Source organism: Apium graveolens, chromosome 11, assembly GCF_009905375.1.
Source record: "Apium graveolens cultivar Ventura chromosome 11, ASM990537v1, whole genome shotgun sequence".
Classification (NCBI taxonomy): domain Eukaryota; kingdom Viridiplantae; phylum Streptophyta; class Magnoliopsida; order Apiales; family Apiaceae; genus Apium; species Apium graveolens.
The window spans coordinates 99,366,679-99,390,420 of NC_133657.1; the positions used below are offsets into that span (position 1 = coordinate 99,366,679).

At 39.2% G+C, this 23,742-nt stretch overlaps 1 protein-coding gene across 1 annotated transcript; it reads right to left on the reverse strand.

The window, feature by feature from the left end:
- Positions 1-20,980: 20,980 nt before the first annotated feature.
- On the reverse strand, positions 20,981-21,436 carry LOC141695728 (uncharacterized). Its single transcript, XM_074499952.1, has one exon. The coding sequence runs from the start codon at positions 21,434-21,436 to the stop codon at positions 20,981-20,983; it is 456 nt and encodes a 151-aa protein (XP_074356053.1).
- Positions 21,437-23,742: the final 2,306 nt, after the last annotated feature.

Below are 23,742 nucleotides of genomic sequence, written 5' to 3' on the forward strand. Positions count from 1 at the left end.
CCCTCATCCTGACGATTACATATTTTTCTATTTCTATTGCTACGAGTCTTTAGGGTTTCCCTATACCCAACTCCCTTATCATTCCTAAAACTCTATTGCCGTTATATTCCTTTCCACTTCAATTTCTTTTAATTTTCCTTTCTCTTATCATTATTTCATGAACCAACACAATATAAGCATTGATTTCAAACATCCCGTCATTCTGGATTCGTGTCCTCAGAACAAATCTTGATAACTTTTACAACTTAGATTCATAATTCATCATACTCGTCTGCCTTTGTTCTGGCTCTAAAGCTTTTACACTATCTCCTTATCTTTGGGAATTACTTTCCCAAAAACAATTGACTGAACTTAAATCAGTTTATTATAATCTCTTGCTTCGTGCCTTCCTTGGCCTTTCACCAGTGGGTGGTCTCTCTCTTAGAAGGGTAAGTGATAAAAACAGTCTTTTGTGTTTCGTCAATCATTCAGAATCTCAAATGATTCCTCTATTTCCTTTAGCCAGGCTCTTGCCTCGACTAGGTCAACCTGTTCCTTGGAACTCTGAGAGCTTAGCGACTTAAAGGTCATGAAAGAATTTCCTGCCGCATTGTTTCCTCAAGGTGGTGGTTAGGGGTAAAAGTATAAGTTTTGTTTTAGGCAGGTCCATGGATTGCCCAATAGGAGTACCGTCTCGGGTCTCCTTTCCTTACTCGTCTTTCTGTTTCCTTAGTATGAAATATTTCATCCTTCTCCCATACTTGGGGTTATCTTATCCGTTAAAATCCTTGTTTTCCACTTCATTATATTCTGGGTTCCTTATATCTTAATTACGACTTCCCTGATTATCGCATTCAAGGTTTGCCTCCCCCCTAATCTTATTCCTTGTGGGGCCATATTACTTGGAAATTTTTTTTTTTGAGAATCTCTGGATATTTGTCTAACTTACTTTGCTTAAGTTTTTCCCTCATTGAGTCCTTGTATGATTGCAAATTATGAATTCTCAAGTTCGATAACTTCCTGACACTCTCTTACGTGTTAATAGTGCAATTGACAATATGAACTTATCACCACGAACTGATCTGAACTGAATTTAACGAATATATACATAACCATTGGTTCGAGGGTACAACAACTGAACATATTAAAAAGAATTACATCATTTGATCTGATCGTTTCTATCCCAAAAGTACTACCATAGATAATCATCTAGTCATTAAAACTAATCATTCATAACTTAGGCTAACCCTTCCAAAAGCGGTGCTACATGAAATTCTTGTCAGATTGTTCAGACTCTGCACACTATTATGGATCAAGAAATGCGGGCACGCACGACATCCCTAACCTGCTCCATTAAAGCGGTGATGAGGTCTAGGATAGTTGCAAGTAGAGCTGGATCAATCTGACCCTCAAGATGGCCTCTAGCTATAACACGGGTGGTAGCCTCAATCCTTTCCATGCTATGAGCTAATCCCGCCGGAAGTATCCCGCCCTCAATCCTTGGTACAGTAAGTCGATCCAACAGATCACTCCTAACATTACGGGCCTCTGTCAGGCCACCCAGGGTCATCTGATAATCAGCGATAAGAGAAGCCTGAGTGGTAGCATCTAGCAGTCCATGGGGTGCAGGTGGTGCAGACCCAGGAGATCCAAATGGATAACCAAGCACGGTATCAGGTGACAATGGTGCAGGAGATAAAGGTGGCATTTCCTCAGTAGGTGCTGGGCTCTGTACCGGGGATGGGACAGGAATTGGTAGGACCTCATGGATGTCTACAGGAACCTCTGGAAGAGGGTCTGATACTGGTATAATTGGTGTCGTGGAAGGCCCCACTCCTTCTGCCCTCATTAAGCTTTGTGCCCTTGGTAACTCTTCATCCTCTAGTGCCACCCTCGCGGCCATTCTTGCTCTGGTAGTTGCCCTGACTACGGTCATCAATTCCTCAGCGGTCCTCTCTTCATTCTCATCAGGATCCTCCATGAGATCCTCCTCAGCCACAATCCTTTCCGGAATAACATCCTCAACCGCAACATTCTCTATCTGAACCTCATCTGGTCCCTCATTAGGGTACTCCATCGGATTCACAATTTGATCTCCGACTTGTAATAAAACATCCTCATACTGATGCTCCTGAACCTCAAGGTTCGGTGCCCCGCTTCCCTATACGAGAACGAACTATGTTACTATCACGATATTTATAAGGGTTCCCGTAAGGGTTTTAACTGTCGGTACTACGTTAGGTAGCCCGACTATGAACTTGGCAAGAGTTCTTATTATCTTAGTTATTATCTTAACGTCACATCATCTCTGAGGTTTATAACGCTAAGAGCTCTGATACCACTTCTGTAACACCCCCAGATCCGGGGTCGGGGATCCGGGTTGTCACGAGTTCCATTTCCCCTAATAACACCCAATCTTAATAATAAATCAACTATTCTGTACTGTGACCCCACAATAAACACACACACCACACGTTATAGTCTCAGAGATGAACATCCAAAAATAATCACAAGTCATTTTATTCCACAATTATCTGCCAATACACCTTAAAAGGTTTTCTGAATAAATTTACATTTTCTTTTCCATTATTACAATTCATAAATATACATAAGTCTGGTACATCATAAGTTGAAAACCTAGCCTATTGGTAGTTCCTACCTCAGCTACAGCGACATCCACGCCTACAGGAAACTGCGGAATGTTTCCTATCCGCCTGCGAATTGGGAGCTTAGTCCTGTTCATCTTTTCTATCTGTTGTTGTGTGATGAAAGAAGAAAGCAAGGGTGAGCAGCAAGCCCACCAAAATAATATGTATAATGATTAATAGTATATGAGCCTTCTCATAGTACTCATGAAAGTCTTGGTCAAATGAAATGAACCAAGTTTGATATCTTAATGCGATGAAGTCGCAAAATATTCAGTATATATACATATATACTTTTCAAAATCTTGGAAGTCCTCTTCCATGTATAATATACACAAATTTCCAGTTTATAACTGTATAAAAATATCGTTGCAAGGTGATCTCATATATCTAACCTTGTCTCAACGTTTTTCTGAAAATCTTTGTCATGCATAAGATAATCATTTACTAGATATAAGTTTAAAAGATGAAGTTACAAGATACTCCAATATACTTATATCTTTTCCAAACACTACTTGAACTACCACCGTTCAAGTTATAATTAGTTTCAAAAGCTCATCACACTGATGAGACTACCAGACAAGATTTGAATAGATTAAATCTTTGAAATATTATTAAAGGAAATGAAGTTATGATATACTTCATTTAGTTCTGATATATATATATATCCACATATACATCTTCATTATACATTTCCTGAAAACCTCTGTCATGTAAAGTATGAACAGAGTTTGAAACATCCAATAAATTTTGGAAAAAGGAAAAGAATTTTGGCATAAACCAGGTATCTCGCTGATCAGGCAAAGATACCAATAAGTAACCTTTTCTACTAGTAGATGGACGAATTCCCCACTGGTCATCACCCTGGTCTCAATAGGACCTTATGTTGGACTGCCACTCAGCCACTTATGCATTTGATGGACTCCCACTGAGCCACTTACACTATCATGGACGCCCACTGAGCCCATGTTGCTTATGCCGACTCAATTGATGGACTTACTTCCCGAACGTTGGGTAAGTAATCAATTCATTTACCAACACTGCAACCTTGTTGCGAATATAAAATGCACCACAGAGCCGGATCCCTCAGGTTTCGAGCGAGTATTTAAATCCCCTTAAAAAGGAAGATCTTAAATATAAAAAAATGAGTTTTGGGATCCGCTCTAACTTTTAAAAATCATTTTGAAGACTCGAAAACACTTTAAAGAGTGTTTGGAGTAAAGCTGATTTAATGAAGTAAATCAGTCCCCAGTATATTTAGAAAATGTCTGAATATTATTATTTAAATAATATTCCCATAAAGAATAATATTTATAAAAATAATTGAAGTAGAAGTATTAAAACTTATACTTGAAACGAGTATTAAATAACCAAAGATATACTTATACGAAAGTACTATCTTTATTTGAATAATCAAAAATAAGTTTGATTATCGACACCTTATTCTTTAATACAATAAAGAATATTATTAAGTAATAAGCGGAGTCATAATACCTCGAATGAATACTGTAAATAATATTCATTAAATAAAAATAAAGAGTCATACATCCTCAAATGAATATTCAAATAATATTTATTAAATAATATAAACTGAATCATAAGCCCTCGAATGAATATTCAAATAATATTCAAATAATAAAATAAAAGTTATCGAATAAACCTTATTCGATTAATAGTTTGGAAAACTATAACCATATATATATATAAGTATATATATATATATATATTTATATACATATATACAAAATCTACTCGGGATCCTCGACTCCCGGTTTAGAAAATATTTCCACCTTTTGGGTCCCTATACTAAGGGTATATGCAAGTTACCGCTATCCTCTAGCATATGTATTATCAACTGAATCAACAGATATATAATCAAAGAATATGAAACAGGCATGCATATATACCATATCACATGCTACAATATATCGCAAGAATTTGCTAATAACAAATATGCATTTATCATAAGATCATGCATATACACATATACATCACAACAACAGTATAACGGGTAGAAAACTTGCCTGAGCGACTGGGGGTTACGAATGGCTCGGGACGAGTCTGGTAACCTATAAACAACAAGTAAGTTGGAATTAAACCAAAGTCACTTGTAAATCTATACTTTAACTAACTTAGACTCTAACGCTTATTTTGCGCTTATTGATTCTCTTAAGTCACTCGGGTACCCTCGGCTCCACCATTTTTAATAATTTAACCTTTACGAGTTTTAAGGCGATTCCTTCGCGAGTGTCTTACCAACTGCCTAACACTCTTACCATAATTGTTTCATACATTAATTAACCCTTTTTGGTATTTAACCTTTGTTTCAAAGTAAGGCGAGGGGAAAAGTTTCGTTCGCGAAATGCCGTTACTTGAAACGGTCGTTTCTCCTAAACCGTGCACCGGAATCGAACGAACTACATATCAAAATGAAGCTCGTAACATGAGCTATCTAAACATGGCAATGGTCATAATCTAGCAGGGGGTTCTCGGGTCCTAATGTTATGCACAAAAACAGTCTAAAGAAAATCGGACGTTATGACGGCTATGTTTACTCGATTTCCCAATTTAAAACCATTCAAAACCAACCCAATTCAACCTCAAATCCAACATACAACCAACATCCATCCTTATCACATCATAACAACCCAAACCAATTCAATTTTAACATTCATACTTATGCCTAAGCTTGAATTTAACTATACTACATTCTTTTAACCAAAACAACAAGATTTACCAATCCGATTCAATACCATTTCAAATCCCAAACTCTAAATCACAACATCAAGCTACAATATCACCCTACTAATCAAAATCATCTTATAATACATAGGAATCTAGGGTTTGGAGATGATATACCTTCCTTGAAGTGGTGGGAGGAGCTAGGAAGCCTTAAGAAGCTTTGAGAAGTCTTAGGAATGCTTAGATCTTCAAGGAAAACAAGAAAAATTTCAAGTTAAAAACTTGAAAACACTATTCATAGTCTTCTTCTTTGATTAAATGAAGAAGATTGAGAAGGAATTGATGGCTTAAACTCATGATATAGCCCTAACTAAGCATGAAGATGATTAGGGAATTAACTCACCAATTTAGGAAGCTTGGATCTTTGATTTTGAATTTCTTGCCCTTTAAAATGTTAAAAAGCCGAGAGCAAAAGATGAACAATGCCTTGGTTTCTTTTTGATTTTGATGAAAAATGATTTGCTTGGCTTGGTTGGTTTGTTTTTGTGTTTGTTTTTGTGTTTGTTTTAGTAAATTACCTAGTTGCCCTTGATTTTGTGTGGTTAAAAAGCCACCACATCTCCTTCCTTCCCATGTCATGCCTATGTCATGTTGTGATGTCATCCTTCCCTCTTTGTCCTCCTCTCATTGGTTGGGTGACATCACTCACTCTAATCCCTTTGATTAACTTCCTAATTGTTTGCCTAATGACCGCTGATCTGTTATACGGTTCGCTTAACTTTCGTTTTCGTTTATCGTTTGAAGGATCATACCCGGGATCTTATTACTTAGGTTCCCTTAACCTTTCTCAATACATTATATTCCTTTTTATGATCCTCTATTATAATCCTTTAATTTAAATCCTTTTTATCCTGTTACCTTATACTCAATTCTTTCCGTATCTAGTGGATTTCCAGGAAAAATCAAAGTGTTCGGATTTGGATTCTGACGATCTTTACATACACTTATATCCCATATAAAGTACTAATAAAATCTCAGAATATCCATATCAGAACCCTTACATAGTGTGGCATGAAAAGTTTTCTTATTCAGCAAAAACACTATTCATAAGGGTTTCAAAAATTTCCCAAAAATTGGGGTTATTACAATCCCACTTTTTGAGACCATGTGACCCAAAAATTTTCTAGACCCAGCACCAAAAGTGTAACACCCCCAAATTCAAGGTCGGGAATTCGGGTTGTTATGATCACTTAATATTGTCTATTAAATAATTAATCCTCTTTTTACCTCATTACTCGACCTTTTAACCAAACTCACACACACATAGGCTATATGCTCATAAACATTACTAAATTAACATTAAAGTATTAAATTATTACAGACCAAAGGAAATTATCTCAAAAGAGTGAACGCCGAGAACAGCTCTACATGAGACTGGCTCGGGTCACAAATGGTCTTGGTTCAAGTACTCAAAAGGAAACTATCTCTATTCGTCTACCTGAGGTGGCTGGCGGACGAACAGTCTACGGTACTCACGTGCGTACCCTACCCGCTTGCGGGCAGTCGTCCTGGTTCGGGCCATGCTGGTAATCTGTTGTGATATGTATTTATAAAAGCAAGAGTGAGCACTAATGCTCAGCAAGATATAGATATCCAATATCTAAATATAATCATTTAGGGAAAACCAACCATTAAGCATTGTATATCCAAGGTTTCTAAAAGTTTATGTGCTTGTCAATTATATGAAACTCAACTTTAAATGTAACCGTTTAATCAGTTTATACTCGTACTCATTTCATCTCAAAATCTCAATATGATGCTTGAACCAAGATTCTCGAATGGATGTGATATATATCTTCATCAAAAACCATATTTAAAACTCAACCTTATCGGCCTTCTGTTGTAGGTTTCATAACAATTATTCCAAAGTGGAGGAAAGGGACTATACTGGAATAAACCACGTACCGGTGATCAGCCGAATACGAAATTTTCTCTACTAGTAGAAGGAATACGAACCTAGCCGCCTTTGGGCTTATCAAGATTTATCAAGACATTACACGATGGTTGCCCATTTCCGTGCAAGTCCGAAAGTCAATGGTCATAGAGACCATATAACTGTATACTGCGCCACTCTGCACTTGGTCACTACCCGATACCTCTCCATGCCGGGTAGGCCACATTCCAGTCCTAAAACAATTATATCATTTACATAAAATCCTTTATCGAAGGAATAGATCATTCTGAATTGACCTTTAAATAAGATAATTTATTCATCACTTTTAATACAAGTGATCATTGGGAGTTGTCGGATTTTGAATTTAAAAATCATTTTCAAACCCTTAACTGTAGTAGAGTTTTACATATATTGTTTACTTGTTTTTCATTGAGCGAAGAAGCAAAACCCTTATGCTTCTAGACTAAGTTCCCTAAGGTTTTGATAAGTTTCAGATGATTGATCTCTTCCGAGAATTTTGAATAATCTAGAAAGTATCCTTGGGAACTATGTCTATTTTTAAATGATTTTTAGAAGTACGGAATATTAAATATTTACGGTCTCATGATATTTTTAAGAAGGGTTGAATGAATTGATAAAACCTTAAGTTCGAAATGTTTCTCGATAAGGTTCAATGAATTGATAAAAATCTTAATTAAATACTTAAGACAGGATTGACATCTTATAATTATCCTTCGAATGGTTACATACATTTTAGATAGAGCGAATTGATTTAAAAACTTTTCAATATCTCTTTAAGTATTTTCCGGATATTTTAGTAACTCTTTAGGTATTACTTATAAATAAATAATCAAGTAGGATATCCCTTGAGTGAATATTCGATTATCTCTTTTAGTTATACATCAAATCTCAATCGTTCGCTTAATATGTATGTTACGCGAAAGTACTTTGTTTATTGAAATCAAAATCTTCCGCGTCCGGCTCGTTTCGAGATTAAATCGATTTAAAAATATCTTCGACTCCCACTATCTTGTATTATATTAAAATTATGTTTCAATTTCTCATACTCGTATAAAACGAAGTTTGTTTTCGTAAACAATCGCATAATTGGAATGTATTGATATCACAGACAAGCATATATTTTCAAACTGTAAATCATGGCATAAATATCACAACATTATATATAGCATGGATAATTTGTGTTAGGGTTTCGTAAACTTGCCTCGAGTGCTAGGAGTTATATGGTCTCGGGGCTTTTGTTGACGATCTAAAATCAATAACCAACGATCTTAGTTAGTACGCGATTATCGTTTCGCTTCACTAAAACATTTTTATAAAATCGAAAAATTAATATTTCCTTAAAATTATTTTTGGAAAGTCTTCCTTGCTGCATTATTTAATTATCATGATTTTTCCAAATTTTCGAAATCATTTTAGCCTTTCGAAATTATCAAGCAAGTGGCCTATGTGCAGTTGGCTTTTCGTATGAACGCTCTACACTAAAACGGTCATAACTTCTAAACCGTAAATCCCCTCGTGACGATCCACACATGTACAGAAACTAAAATTCAAGATCTACCCAGTAATGGCCAGTGACTCACAAATTTCAAAGATTTACATGGACGAATATACTACAGAAGGCAGACCAAGTGCAATAGGCTCAACATTCCCTTTCTACTACTTGTTCTTGACACAATCACTACTTATGACCAACACAACACTTCTTACTTCTCAAGATCCACCCACATACACCTTATATAATTTGTCTAGCATCACATACAAGCATCAAAACTCAAAAACTCAAGTACTTAGCAAGAATATGAGTAAAACAACCTTACACATACACAAACTCTTGGATCTTGACACTACATCATTAATAACTCTTAAACTCACCCTTAAAACTTTAAAGAGTTGGAAGTTATACCTTCTTGAGCACTAGGAGAGTTATTAATAAGATGATTAGGGCTTGGTTTGCTTGAAAAACACTTAGAAGGGCTAGATCCTTAAGAAACAAAACCAAGAAACCAAGTTAGTCAAAACAGTCCCTAAAGTTCTTGAATTTCAAGAATTTGTTTCTCACAAACCCTTAAGAATTTGGCAATGAAATAATAGAAATACCTTTACTAGGATGTAAGGAAGATTTGTGAATTTTTATAGAATTTATAATAGAGGGAAGGATGGAGAAGTGAAGTGAAGAAGAGAGCTCTCTCTCCTTTTCTGCACAACCAGGCCGAGAGCAAAAAGGGATGGGGGGGGTGTTTCGCCTAATTTTTGGTTGAAGTGTGTGAGTGTATGATATGTGCTTCATAGTGTGTATATATGGGCATAATATTCAGCAAAAAAAATGGCTTGGTTGACAAATTAGATGAGTAGAAATGAAGAGGTATGGCCTTGTACTTCATTATCTCCCAATCACTATTCACTTACTATTCACTTACTATTCCACTAACTATTCTAGTTAGCTTTTAATTCCCTAGTTACATCTCATAGCTACTAGTTAACTTGGTTTTGCATGGCCAACTTTCATGTAATTTATTTCTCATTGATTATTTATCGTACACGCGATTGTCGTTCCATTCCGATAGTTTAATCGTATAATATTTCATTTTGCAGTGAATTCTTTTATCGCTTATAATCCTTTAACCAATTTTATTCCTTTCTCTTGATCATAGAAACACCATGATATAATATTTATTTCACGTAATATTCCCGGTTCTACGCCATTCCTTACGGATATGAAAACACGTAGTATATTCGTGAATCTTCGAATTCCGACGGCTTTTACATTCACTTATTTTCCTCGATAAACAAGAATATGATCTCGGATTTCCAAAATTCCACTATTCATATTTGTGATGAACTCCATACGTATTACATAACTAGTCCTAGTTACTATTCACTGAAGTTTTAAAATATTACAAAAATCAGGGTTCTTATAGTCTCTCCCCTTTAAAAGGATTCCATCCCGGAATCAATCCACAAATAGACGGGGGTACTTTTCTTGCATGCGACTCTTTAATTCCCAAGTCGACTCCTCGACGTTGTGATGCCTCCATAAGACTCTGACTAGATTGACACTCTTTTTCCGGAGTACTTGCTCTTTTCGGTCAATGATTTCGACTGGCTGCTCAACATAGGACATATCTGGTTGAAGGTCTACTTGCTCATGCTCCACTATATGTTTGGCATCCGCATTATACTTCCTCAACATTGATACATGAAAAACATTATGAACCTGCTGAAGATTTGGAGGTAAAGCTAACTCGTATGCCACGGGTCCTATCCGTCTTAGAATCTCGAAAGGTCCAATATAACGGGGGCTCAGCTTCCCCTTCTTCCCAAATCTCATCAATCCTTTCCATGGTGACACTTTCAGAAATACATGGTCACCCACTTCATACTCTCTATCCTTCCGTGCCAGATCGGCGTATTTACGCTGTCGGTCTTGGGCTGCTGCTAGGCGTCCTCTGACTAATTGAACTATGTTTCTTGTCCTTTGCACCAAGTCTAGACCTAGTAACTTTCTCTCACCAACTTCATCCCAATACAAGGGCAAACGGCACCTTCGGCCATACAACGCCTCGTATGGGGGCATTCCGATACTCACATGATAACTGTTGTTGTAGGCAAACTCTATTAAAGACAGGTGTTCATCCCAAGGACCCTTAAAATCAATTACACACATTCTCAACATGTCCTCCAATGTCTGAATAGTTCGCTCACTTTGTCCATCTATTTGCGGATGGTAAGCGGTGCTCATGTTTAGTTTGGTTCCTAGGCATTCCTGAAAGCTCCTCCAAAATCTGGAGTTGAATCGAGGATCTCGGTCAGATACGATAGCTACTGGCACTCCATGCCTTACCACAATTTCCTTAATGTATAGCTCCGCTAATCTATCCACTGTGTAGGTTTCCTTGATTGGAAGAAAGTGCGCTGACTTGGTTAGTCGGTCTACAATTACCTATATTGCATCATAGTTAGTCTTAGTTCGGGGTAATCCTACCACAAAATCCATGGCTATCTGCTCCCATTTCCACATCAGAATTTCTAAGGGTTGCAAGAGTCCGCTTGGTCGCTGGTGTTCTGCCTTTACTCTCTGACAGGTCATACACTTACTGACCCACTCCGCTACATCCTTCTTCATGTTAGGCCACCAGTAGTACTCTTTCAAATCTTGGTACATTTTGGTGCTTCCTGGGTTGACCGTATATCTAGAGCTGTGTCCTTCACGTAAAATTTCATCCTTTAATTCTTGGACGTTAGGGACCCATATCCCATAGGCATGCCTCCTAATTCCCTTCTCGTCTGGGTCACACTTGGCCTCCTCTCCGCTTACCAATTCCTTGTTCTCCCTCAACACTATTTCTTGGCATCGCCTAATCTTTTCCAGTAGCTCCGGTTGCATAACCATCTCGTACAAGCCTTCGGTCCCTAGTTCAACGACCTTGACCTCAATCTCTAACTTTTCAAATTCTCTGATCAAATCTTCTGACGTGGTGATTCTTTTCAATCTTTCCTTACGACTAAGGGCATCGGCCACCACATTGGCCTTCCTCGGGTGATAAAGAATTTCGCAGTCGTAGTCCTTAATCAATTCTAACTACCTTCTCTACCTCATGTTTAGCTCCTTCTGGGTGAAGATATATTTAAGACTCTTGTGGTCAGTATAAATCTCGCACTTTTCTCCGTATAGGTAATGTCTCCACATCTTAAAGGCAAACACTATGGCGGCTAATTCTAAGTCATGGGTGGGGTACCTCATTTCATATTCCTTTAATTTTCTGGATGCATAGGCAATCACCTTACCATGCTGCATCAGCACACATCCCAAACCCTTATGGGACGCATCACTATAAATCACAAAGTTCCCTTTATCGTCTGGTAGGGCCAGCACTGGGGCCAATACCAACCTTTTCTTCAATTCTTGGAAACTCTCCTTACATTTCTCTGTCCAAACAAACTTTTCTGTTTTCCGAGTAAGTTTAGTCAACGGGCCTGCTATCTTGGAAAAATCCTTTACAAACCTTCGATAATACTCGACCAGTCCAATAAAGCTTCTTACCTCGGTGGGCGTGGTTGGTTGTTCCCAATTAACGACAACTTCTATCTTTGCAGGGTCTACGAGAATCCCTTCCTTACTAATCACATGACCCAAAAACTGAACTTCTTTCAACCAAAATTCACACTTTGAGAATTTGGCATACAATTTTTCTTTCCGCAAGATTTCCAATACTATCATGAGGTGTTCTGCATGTTCCTCCTCCGATCAGGGGTAAATTAGAATATCATCGATGAATACTATCACGCATTCGTCCAGATACTTCTTAAAGACTCGGTTCATCAGATCCATGAAAGCTGCAGGCGCGTTAATCAAACCAAATGACATAATTAGGAACTCATAATGTCCGTAACTAGTGCAAAATGCAGTCTTAGGTATATCTTCCGGTTTGATCTTAAGTTGATGATAACCTGTCCTAAGGTCAATCTTCGAAAAACACGTAGCATCCTTTAGATGGTCAAAGAGGTCATCTATTCTTGGCAATGGGTACTTGTTCTTAATGGTCAGCTTGTTCAGCTCTCGATAATCGATGCACAGTCTCATGTTGCCATCCTTCTTCTTCATAAATAGTACGGGTGCACCACACAGGGATACGCTCGGTCTAATCATTCCTTTATCTAATAGATCTTGCAGTTGGTTAGCCAACTCTTTCATTTCGATGAGGGCCAAACGATATGGGGTCTTTGATACTGGTGCCGTACCGGGAGCTAAATCAATGGCAAATTCTATTTCCCGATCCGGGGGTAGTCCGGGAAGATCCTTGGGAAATATATCCTCAAACTCATTAACTACAGGTATGGTGTGGATCTCAGGGGTTTCTCGTTTGGTATCCACCACGTGAGCCAAGTAGGCCTCACATCCTTTCCTTAAAAGTCTCTTGGTCTGCACCATAGTTAGAAATTTCTTGGTTTGCCGTTGCCCCTTAATTATTATACTCTTACCACTAGGTGTTTTCAATTTTACTTTCTTCCCCTCACAATCAATCTGGGCATGGTTTCTAGATAGCCAATCCATTCCTAATATCACATCAAACTCCCCTAGTCGAAAGGGAATTAAATCTACTGGGTATCTTACTCCACCTAATTCTAGGTTGCAGTTAGCATAAACTTGATTTACAGGGATAATCTCTTGATTAGCTATTTCCACTTACAAAGATTCTTTCAAAGGTTCCACTTTTAAGTTCAATTTTTCAGCAAATTCCTTAGATACGAAAGACTTAATAGCTCCAGAATCAAATAAAACATTGGCGGAATTTGAGTTTAGGAGGAGCGTACCTGCTATAACATTGGTGTTCTGTACGACATCTTTCACAGTCATATTAAAGGTCGTGGCAGTCGGCACTCTGTTAGATGCAACTACACTACCCCTCGAGCTAGCTGGGGCTGCCGCGGGGTAGTCCTTCTTCATGTGTCCTGTGTTTCCGCACTGAAAACACTTAGCCGCTTCCTGGTTACAAGCTGTGGCATAGTGACCCACCTTACCACATTTAAAGCATGTCATCGGTTTCTGCATAAAGAATCAAATAGAACATTGGCGGAATTTGAGTTTAGGAGGAGCGTACCTGCTATAACATTGGTGTTCCGTACGACATCTATCACAGTCATATTAAAGGTCTTGGCAGTCGGCACTCTGTTAGATGCAGCTACACTACCCCTCGAGCTAGCTGGGGCTGCCGCAGGGTAGTCCTTCTTCATGTGTCCCGTGTTTTCACACTGAAAACACTTAGCCGCTTCCTGGTTACAAGCTGTGGCATAGTGACCCACCTTACCACATTTAAAGCATGTCACCGGTTTCTGCATACATTGCCCAGAATGCCTCTTACCACAGCTCTTGCATTCTGTCAGAAGAGGTCGTGGTTGGCTATAATAAGACATTCCCGTCTGGTTCCCGCTCCGGGCCACACTCACGCTCCCCGATCCCCCGAATCTTGTACTGCGGTTGGGTTGGGAGGCCGTCCCCTTGACAAACTTACTGGGGAAGCTCTCCCCTCCCACACTCCTACTTCGACCATCGAACTTTTGTTTCTTAGTTTGCTTCATTTTCTGGCTCATTTCACTCCCTGTTTCAGCTATTGTGGCCTTCTGTACTAGGGTGGCATAGTCAGTTATCTCTAGAATTTCCAGCTTGTTCTGAATCCACTGCTTCAATCCCTGTTGAAATCTCTCAGCCTTTTGCTCTTCGGTGCCCACCAGCTGTGGCACAAACCTCGACAATTCTGTAAACTTAGCTTCATATTCCGCTACGCTCATATTTTCTTGTTTCAGCTCTAGGAACTTCCGCTGCATCTGAACCTCCATAAACTTCGGGACATACTTCTTTAAAAACAACTCGGTGAATGTTTCCCAAGTAACAATCCCTTGGGGCTCCATATTTTTCTTGGCTTCCCACCAATAGTTAGCCTCACCCTTTAAGAGATAAGTGGCAAAATTAGTCTTGTGGGCTTCCTCAGTGTCAATTCGCTTAAAGGTCTTTTCTACCTCTTTTAGCCAAGCCCTGGCCTGAATTGGGTCAGTAACACCGTGAAACTCTGGGGGCTTGACCAACTTGAAAGATTTAAATGCATTAGCCATGGCTTGCTGTGGTTGCTGAGCTGGTCATTGCTGTTGCAGGTTTTGCCTCAGAAGTTCTACAAACTGCTCCATAAGATTCACTGGCATTTCCATCCCCTGAGTATCTTCAGCCTCTGGCTCTTCATAGTCCTCATCATCATACTCATTTTATTCTTCGTTAATTCTTAATGGTGGGGTCTGTGCTCGATGCCCTTGTTCATTATTACTGCCCTGGCCGCCAGATGCAGCTGGGCGAGTTCTTGTTACTATTCTCCTTGGCGACATTTCCCTGTTACATAAACTTATTTAGGTTGTTTTCATTTTCCAATCCTCATGCTTCCTTATTTGTTATGACAGTATGTAATTATGCAGGTATGAAAAAAGATTAAACCACAATCTAGAAATCGCAACTAATCAACACGATAATTATACATAATTTGGCCATACACCAGGTCTAGGTACAATATACTGAATAATAAAAGTACAATCTACCTTAATACAATAATCCTTAGCTGGTGGCACTATCAAAGATAACAACCAAAACAACTATCACAAAACAACTAAGTACCACCGCTCAGGAACAATAACCAACTATGAACAGTGTCCACTAGCCACGAGCAACATCACAAATCCACCTCATAGCGCGGACCACAACCATGATAACCTCGCGCCTACTCACCAAGTCACGCTGTGGGGATAAGTGGTGAATCCTACCGATGGTCCTTTGCTCTATGCGGCGAATGGTCTTGCGCACGCATCGGGCGCTGGGGTATCCTCACCTGCCTCGGGCCTCTATCCTCATGTGCCGCTCGATGGAAAGCTGGTCCCTCAGTTTGGCAATACGGGCCTCAGCCAATCATGAACTGCTAGAGATATGACTGGTATGGGTGGTGGAAGTGGGGAATCTGCAGAAGTCGCTGCCACACCGTCAAGAATAGGGTCCATGCCGTCATCGGTCTCAGTCCGTGCGGGACTAACTGGTACAGGGGGCAGGGTGGGTGTCCTCACTGGGGTGGCTGCCCCAACTCCGCCTCTAACTCCTCAGTCAGTGCAGTGACTCTGGCCTGCAGAGCTATCATCCTATCCATCAAATATGCTACTCCCGTCTCATTCTCGAGCTCAGCGACTCGAGCCTGGGCTGCTGAGATCCGATCTAACAAACGCTCTATCGAACTCTGATGCACATCCACCCTCATCATATCTGGAGATGGAACCTCCGTACTGTCGTATGGAATATCCTCAGGAGGGGCTATCTTAGTGTCTGGCTCAGTGGGGTCCTCCTCCAGGTCCTCCTCAGGGTCAGTCTCCGGGTACTCGAATACCTCTAAGCCCATAGTGGGGGCAGGGTCAGCTACCTCGGCCTCAGCTAAAAGGACCTCATCATGCTCTCTCTCGTACGCCTCTACAGCCTCAGGGTCTAACACATTAGGTACCTAAAAGTCATTTAACACACGCATTACTATCCTTGGATACTTAAATCACCCCTAGGGTTCTTAATGTCAGTGCTACCCTCGTAGCCCGACTACGAACTCTATGTAAGCTCTAGTTCATTGGTTCAGTTGATTCACCCTAATGTTTCTGAGACTTATAACCTAGGGCTCTGATACCATTTCTGTAACACCCCCAAATTCAAGTTCGGGAATTCGGGTTGTTACGATTACTTAATATTGTCTATTAAATAATTAATCCTCTTTTTACCTCATTACTCGACCTTTTAATCAAAATCACACACACACAGGTTATATGCTCGGAAACATTACTAAATTAACGTTAAAGTATTTAAGTTATTACAGACCAAATGAAATTATCTCAAAAGAGTGAAAGGGAGAACAGCTCTACATGAGACTGGCTCGGGTCACAAATGGTCTTGGCTCAAGTACTCAAAAGGAAACTATCTCTATTCGTCTACCTGAGGTGGCTGACGGACGAACAGTCTACGGTACTCACGTGTGTACCCTACCCGCTTGCGGGCAGTCGTCCTGGTTCGGGCCATGCTGGTAATCTGTTGTGATATGATATTTATAAAAGCAAGAGTGAGCACTAATGCTCAGCAAGATATAGATATCCAATATCTAAATATAATCATTTAGGGAAAACCAACCATTAAGCATTGTATATCCAAGGTTTCTAAAAGTTTATGTGCTTGTCAATTATATGAAAAACTCAACTTTAAATGTATCAGTTTAATCAGTTTATACTCGTACTCATTTCATCTCAAAATCTCAATATGATACTTGAACCAAGATTCTCGAATGGATGTGATATATATCTCCATCAACAACCATATTTAAAACTCAGCCTTATCGGCCTTCTGTTGTAGGTTTCACAATAATTATTCCAAAGTGGAGGAAAGGGACTATACTGGAATAAACCACGTACCGGTGATCAGCCGAATACGAAATTTTCTCTACTAGTAGAAGGAATACGAACCTAGCCACCTTTGGTCTTATCAAGACTTATCAAGACATTACACGATGGTTGCCCATTTCCGTGCAAGTCCGAAACCTCTCCGTGCCGGGTAGGCCACATTACAGTCCCAAAACAATTATATCATTTACATAAAATCCTTTATCGAAGGAATAGATCGTTCTGAGTTGACCTTTAAATAAGATAATTTATTAATCACTTTTAATACAATTGATCCTTGGGAGTTGTCGGAGTTTTGAATTTAAAAATCATTTTCAAACCCTTAACTGTAGTAGAGTTTTACATATATTGTTCACTTGTTTTTCATTGAGCGATGAAGCAAAACCCTTATGCTTCTAGACTAAGTTCCCTAAGGTTTTGATAAGTTTCATATGATTGATCTCTTCCGAGAATTTTGAATAATCTAGAAAGTATCCTTGGGAACTATGTCTATTTTTAAATGATTTTTAGAAGTACGGAATATTAAATATTTACGGTCTCATGATATTTTTAAGAAGGGTTGAATGAATTGATAAAACCTTAAGTACGAAATGTTTCTCGATAAGGTTCAATGAATTGATAAAAATCTTAATTAAATACTTAAGACAGGATTGACATCTTATAATTATCCTTCGAATGGTTACATACGTTTTAGATAGAGCGAATTGATTTAAAAACTTTTCAATATCTCTTTAAGTATTTTCCGGATATTTTAGTAACTCTTTAGGTATTACTTATAAATAAATAATCAAGTAGGATATCCCTTGAGTGAATATTCGATTATCTCTTTTAGTTATAAATCAAATCTCAATCATTCGCTTAATATGTATGTTACGCGAAAGTACTTTGTTTATTGAAATTGAAATCTTCCGCGTCCGGCTCGTTCCGGGATTAAATCGATTTAAAAATATCTCCGACTCCCACTATCTTGTATTATATTAAAATTACGTTTCAATTTCTCATACTCGTATAAAACGAAGTTTGTTTTCGTAAACAATCGCATAATTGGAATGTATTGATATCACAGACAAGCATATATTTTCAAACTGTAAATCATGGCATCAATAATACAACAGTATATATAGCATGGATAATTTGTGTTAGGGTTTCGTAAACTTGCCTCGAGTGCTAGGTGTAGTATGGTCTCGGGGATTTTGTTGGCGATCTAAAATCAATAACCAACGATCTAAGTTAGTACGCAATTATCGATTCGCTTCACTAAAACATTTTTATAAAATCGAAAAATTAATATTTCCTTAAAATTCTTTTTGGAAAGTCTTCCTTGCTGCATTATTTAATTATAATGATTTTTCCAAATTTTCGAAATCATTTTTAGCCTTTCAAAATTATCAAGAAAGTGGCCTATGTGCAGTTGGCTTTTCGTATGAACGCTCTACACTAAAACGGTCATAACTTATAAACCGTAAATCCCCTCGCGACGATCCACACATGTACAGAAATTACAAATCAAGATCTACCCATTCATGGCCAGGGACTCACAAATTTCAAAGATTTACATGGCCAAATACACTGCTGAAGGAAGACCAAGTGCAATAGGCTCCACATTCCCTTTCTACTACTTGTTCTTGACACAATCACTACTTATGACCAACACAACACTTCTTACTTCTAAAGATACACCCACATACACCTTCTATACTTTGTATAGCTTCACATACAAGCATCACAACTCAAAAACTCAAGTACTTAGCAAGAATATGAGCAAAACAACCTTACACATACACAAACTCTTGGATCTTGACTCTACATCATAAATAACTCTTAAACTCACCCTTAAAACTTTAAAGAGTTGGAAGTTATACCTTATTGAGCACTAGGAGGGTTAGTAATAATATTATTAGGGCTTGGTTTTCTTGAAAAACACTTAAAAGGGCTAGATCCTTAAGAAACAAAACCAAGAAACCAAGTTAGTCAAAACAGTCCCTAAAGTTCTTGAACTTCAAGAATTTGTTTCTCACAAACCATTAAGAATTTGGCCATGAAATAATAGACATACCTTTACTAGGATGTAAGGAAGCTTTGTGAATTTTTATAGAATTTATAATAGAGGGAAGGATGGAGAAGTGAAGTGAAGAAGAGAGCTCTCTCTCCTTTTCTGTACAACCAGGCCGAGAGCAAAAGGGGATGGGGGGGCTTTGGCTTGAATTTTGGTTGAAGTGTGTGAGTGTATGATATGTGCTTGATAGTGTGTATATATGGGCATAATATTCAGCAAAAAAAATGGCTTGGTTGACAAGTTAGATGAGTAGAAATGAAGAGGTATGGCCTTGTACTTCATTGTCTCCCAATCACTATTCACTTACTATTCACTTACTATTCCACTAACTATTCTAGTTAGCTTCTAATTCCCTAGTTACATCTTCTAGATACTAGTTAAATTGGTTTTGCATGGCCAACTTGCATGGAATTTATTTCTCATTGATTATTTATCGTACACGCGATTGTTGTTCCATTCCGATAGTTTAATCGTATAATATTTCATTTTGCAGTGAATTCTTTTATCGCTTATAATCCTTTAACCAATTTTATTCCTTTCTCTTGATCATGGAAACACCATGATATAATATTTATTTCATGTAATATTCCCGGTTCTACTCCATTCCTTACGGATATGAAAACACGTAGTATAATCGTGAATCTTCGAATTCCGACGGCTTTTACATTCACTTATTTTCCTCGATAAACAAGAATATAATCTCAGATTTCCAAAATTCCACTATTCATATTTGTGATGAAGTCCATACGTATTACATAACTAGTCCTAGTGATTATTCACTGAAGATTTAAAATATTACAAAAATCAGGGTTCTTACAAAAAGCACACTTGGAGGAGTTTAACATCAGCACTTTGAATGCCTCTCTGAGGTGATTAATATAATCTTGCTTGACTAGGCTTTTGAATAACATGTCATCAATATAGACCTCCATGGTGTTTCCTATTAGACGTGCAGATATCTTATTCACCAATCTATGAGAAGTAGCTCCTGCATACATAAGTCCAAAAGCCATAACAAAATAGTAAAAAACACAAAAGCGAATATGAAAGATACCTTGCAAGTGTCGTCTTTGTGCATTTTGATCTGATTGGAACCGCTAAAGCCTTCCATGAAGCTCAGCATCTAGTATCCAACAGTTGCATTGATTAGGGTATCAATCCTAGGTAGGAGATAACATTCCTTTGGGAATGTATCATTTAGACAAGTGAATTCGATGCACATCCTCCACTTTTTATTCGTTTTCTTGACCATCATAGGGTTAGCCAACCACTCGAAGAATTGCACTTCCTCAATAAATCCAGCTTTTAGGAGCTTCTCGACCTCCTGCTTGATGGCTTCCAGCCTACCAGGGGAGTAAGTTCTCTTCTTCTAATTGACAGCCTTTCGAGTTGGATCCACATTCAACTTATGAGTTATGAAGTCAGGGTCAATCCCAGGCATGTAAGATACTGTCCAAGCAAAAACATCACTATTCTCTTATAAGAACGCAGTCGACTGGCCTTTCAACGGCTTCTCCAAAGATGCTCCAACATATGTTACCTTGTGCGGATCAAAAAGATCCAAAAGGATTGGGATCAAATCCTCCGCTGGCTTCCCCTGAAGTTTTTCATTCTCATGGAAATCCATGTCTTCTATGGGGAGAACCTGTCCCCAGCTCCATCGGGCCTATCTGCTGCTACATAGCAATTTCAGGCCATTTTCTGATCTCGTTTCTCTTTTCTGACACCATTTTTGGTTGGGAACTTAAGTACCATATGGTAGGTCGAGGGCACGACCTTAAACGTATGAATCCTGATCCTTCCCATGATTATGTTGTAGGTAGAGGCTATCTTGACCACCTGAAAGTTTAACATCTGCGTGGCCTCTTTGGGTTCTTTCCCAATAGTGACGGGAAGTTGAATTGCTCCTTCTACAAGACACTCTACTCCATTAAACCCATAGATGGGTGCATCGGATGGGGTCAGTTGAGAGTCTGTATACCCCATCCTTAAAAATGTTTCATGGAACATAATGTTCATTGAAGCTCCGTTATCGACTAGGATCTTTTTGACAAGACAATTTCCAATTATCAGGGTGATAACCAGGGGATTATCTTGGAGAAACTTCAAACCTTCAAGGTTGAGGCTGCCAAACTTAAGCGTCATCTCAGTCTTAGCACGCTTAGGAACACCTCTCTGACTATATTCTGCATTTCTCTCGCATACACTTTTCGAGAGTTTCTTATAGTCCCAGCAACTGTTGGGTCTTCTGAGATCATATTGATTACCGACCCTCGAGGCTGTTGGTTACGATCTTGGTCATTTCCCCTTAGACCGTCGTCTTTTCGATCATTATTATCTCTTGTTTGTCCTCCAGCCTCTTCATCCTTAGTGAAACGTCCGAAATTTCATCTTCCGATCAAATATTCAATCTGATCCTTGAGTTTTCTGTAATCATCGGTATTACGAGTAACATCTCTGTGGAACCTATAGTATCGGCTCTTATCTCTTTTCTCTAGGTCTTCGCTCAGTGGCTTCGGCCATCTGAACTCTTTGTCCTTCTCAATTTCCATAAGGATTTGGCTCCTTGGAGTATTAAATCTTGAATATTTAGTGAACCTTGGTGGTCTTTCGCTTCTTGTTGCCCACAGGTTAATTATTCACCATAGTCTTCTTCATAATTTCATCCACCTTGATTACTTTATGGCCCTATAATGGAGCTACATCATGCTTTCAGGAGGGCGTTTGGCCAGGGACATCTTGAAGAACCGATCCCTAGTCCCTTGATGTAGGGCTATCATAGCTACATTGTCGTCGACATCCAGGACCTTCAGGGCCTTCTTCGTGAATTGGTTCAGGTAGTCTCTAAGGGAATCCTTCGCTTCTTGGACTAAACCTATGCGAGAAGCCAAACTCTTTTTATGAACTCTGTCACTAATAAAATGTTTGATGAAGGCCTAACTCAGTTCCATGAAGGACCCAATTCAATTGGGGGTATACGGTTATACCATCTTTAAGCCATACCTGACAGGGTTTGAGGAAAGGACTGACACTTGATAGCGTTGTTCATGGGCTGTAATAACAGAGCGTTGGAAAACTTCTTGACATGATTAGCCGGGTCGCCAGTACCATCATATACCTTGATGGTGGGCATCTTGAACTTCCTCGAGATGTTAGCATTGATAATATCTTCGGTGAATGGAGGATTTGGATCGTCAGGATCCCCTAAGGGAATCAACTCATTCGGGTTGGCCCTTGGGATCAGCACTCTCTGCCTTCGCGTTGGACCTTCTAGGTCTACAACGGGAGGAAATTCCCTTAGTCATGCTGCATGTGGGGGTCTTGATGTCTGATGCATCTCTAGATTTTGCTTCAACCTTTGGATTTCGGCTTTGTGAGCCCTAATCCTCTCTTCTACATCTTGGGAAATCATTTTTTGGGTGTTGTTGGGGCTCTTTACCAGCACCCCTCCTTCTTGGAGCGATTTTCTCGTCCAATGAGTTGGACTCTCTAGCAGAGTAGGTTCCAGTGAATTTTTGATTCTCAGAGATGGGAGCCAAGCCGTGAATGTATTGGGCAGTCCGCCCTTGTCATTCTCCTTGGTTAGAGAGACCATTTCCTCTAACCTTCGAATATAGAGGCATACCGTAAGGTGGGTCGGTAGTCCCTGGAGTCACAATAGTTGAGTATTCATACCCGACAGGCTGGGAGCCTAACACCTCCTGTAGCTGTCGAAGAGGGGGATTCGTCCCTTGATGAGTATGGGGATTCGTCCCTTGATGAGAGGGGGGTTCGTCCCTTGATGAGCAGCGGGATTCGTCCCTTTAGGTTGGGCATCAGTAATCACCATTGGAATTGTTCCAGCTTGAGTGGCGTAGGTCGAGTGTGAAGAAATCTCAGTGGAGGACAAGAGTATCCTTATCGGGATTACGTCGGTGGTTCCACCAGTAGTTCTATTCTGTGTACCATTTTTGTTGTTGCCTTCCCACATACGGTGCCAAATATTATAGAATAAAAATTAGGGTTTGTTAGTATTTAATGCTAGGATTTGTGAGTTTCGAGCTTTAATGGCTGCGCTTGCGGTCGTGGACTTGCTATCTTCGCAAGCTACCTACGTATCTCTGTGTTGTTGAGAATTAAGCCAAAACATAGTTCTAGGTTGAGGGGTAGAGCTCTTTATATATAGGCGAGTCTAGGGTTAGACTCGTGTTGGGAGACTTGGTGGATAAGTCTCCAACTTATATGGTAATTAGGACTCCTGTAAGGCAAAGGATTCTAGATTCTTCCTTGTAGTAGTTAGTATCCATGTTGGACATCATGTCTTTGGTCTTTCAGCCATATTGGGCCTAGTCCGTGAACAACTTGTGTTCGTGTACCTTGACAACTTTTTCTCGTGGGCCTTGACGATCTTGGCACGTGGGCCTTGACGATCTTAGGCCATCTTTAGTCTGTAACAGGCCTTGATCAACCTA

What these genes read in the sequence shown, in the direction of transcription:
- LOC141695728 (XM_074499952.1), bottom strand. Translation starts at nt 21,436, where the DNA reads ATGACGCTTAAGTTTGGCAGCCTCAACCTTGAAGGTTTGAAGTTTCTC.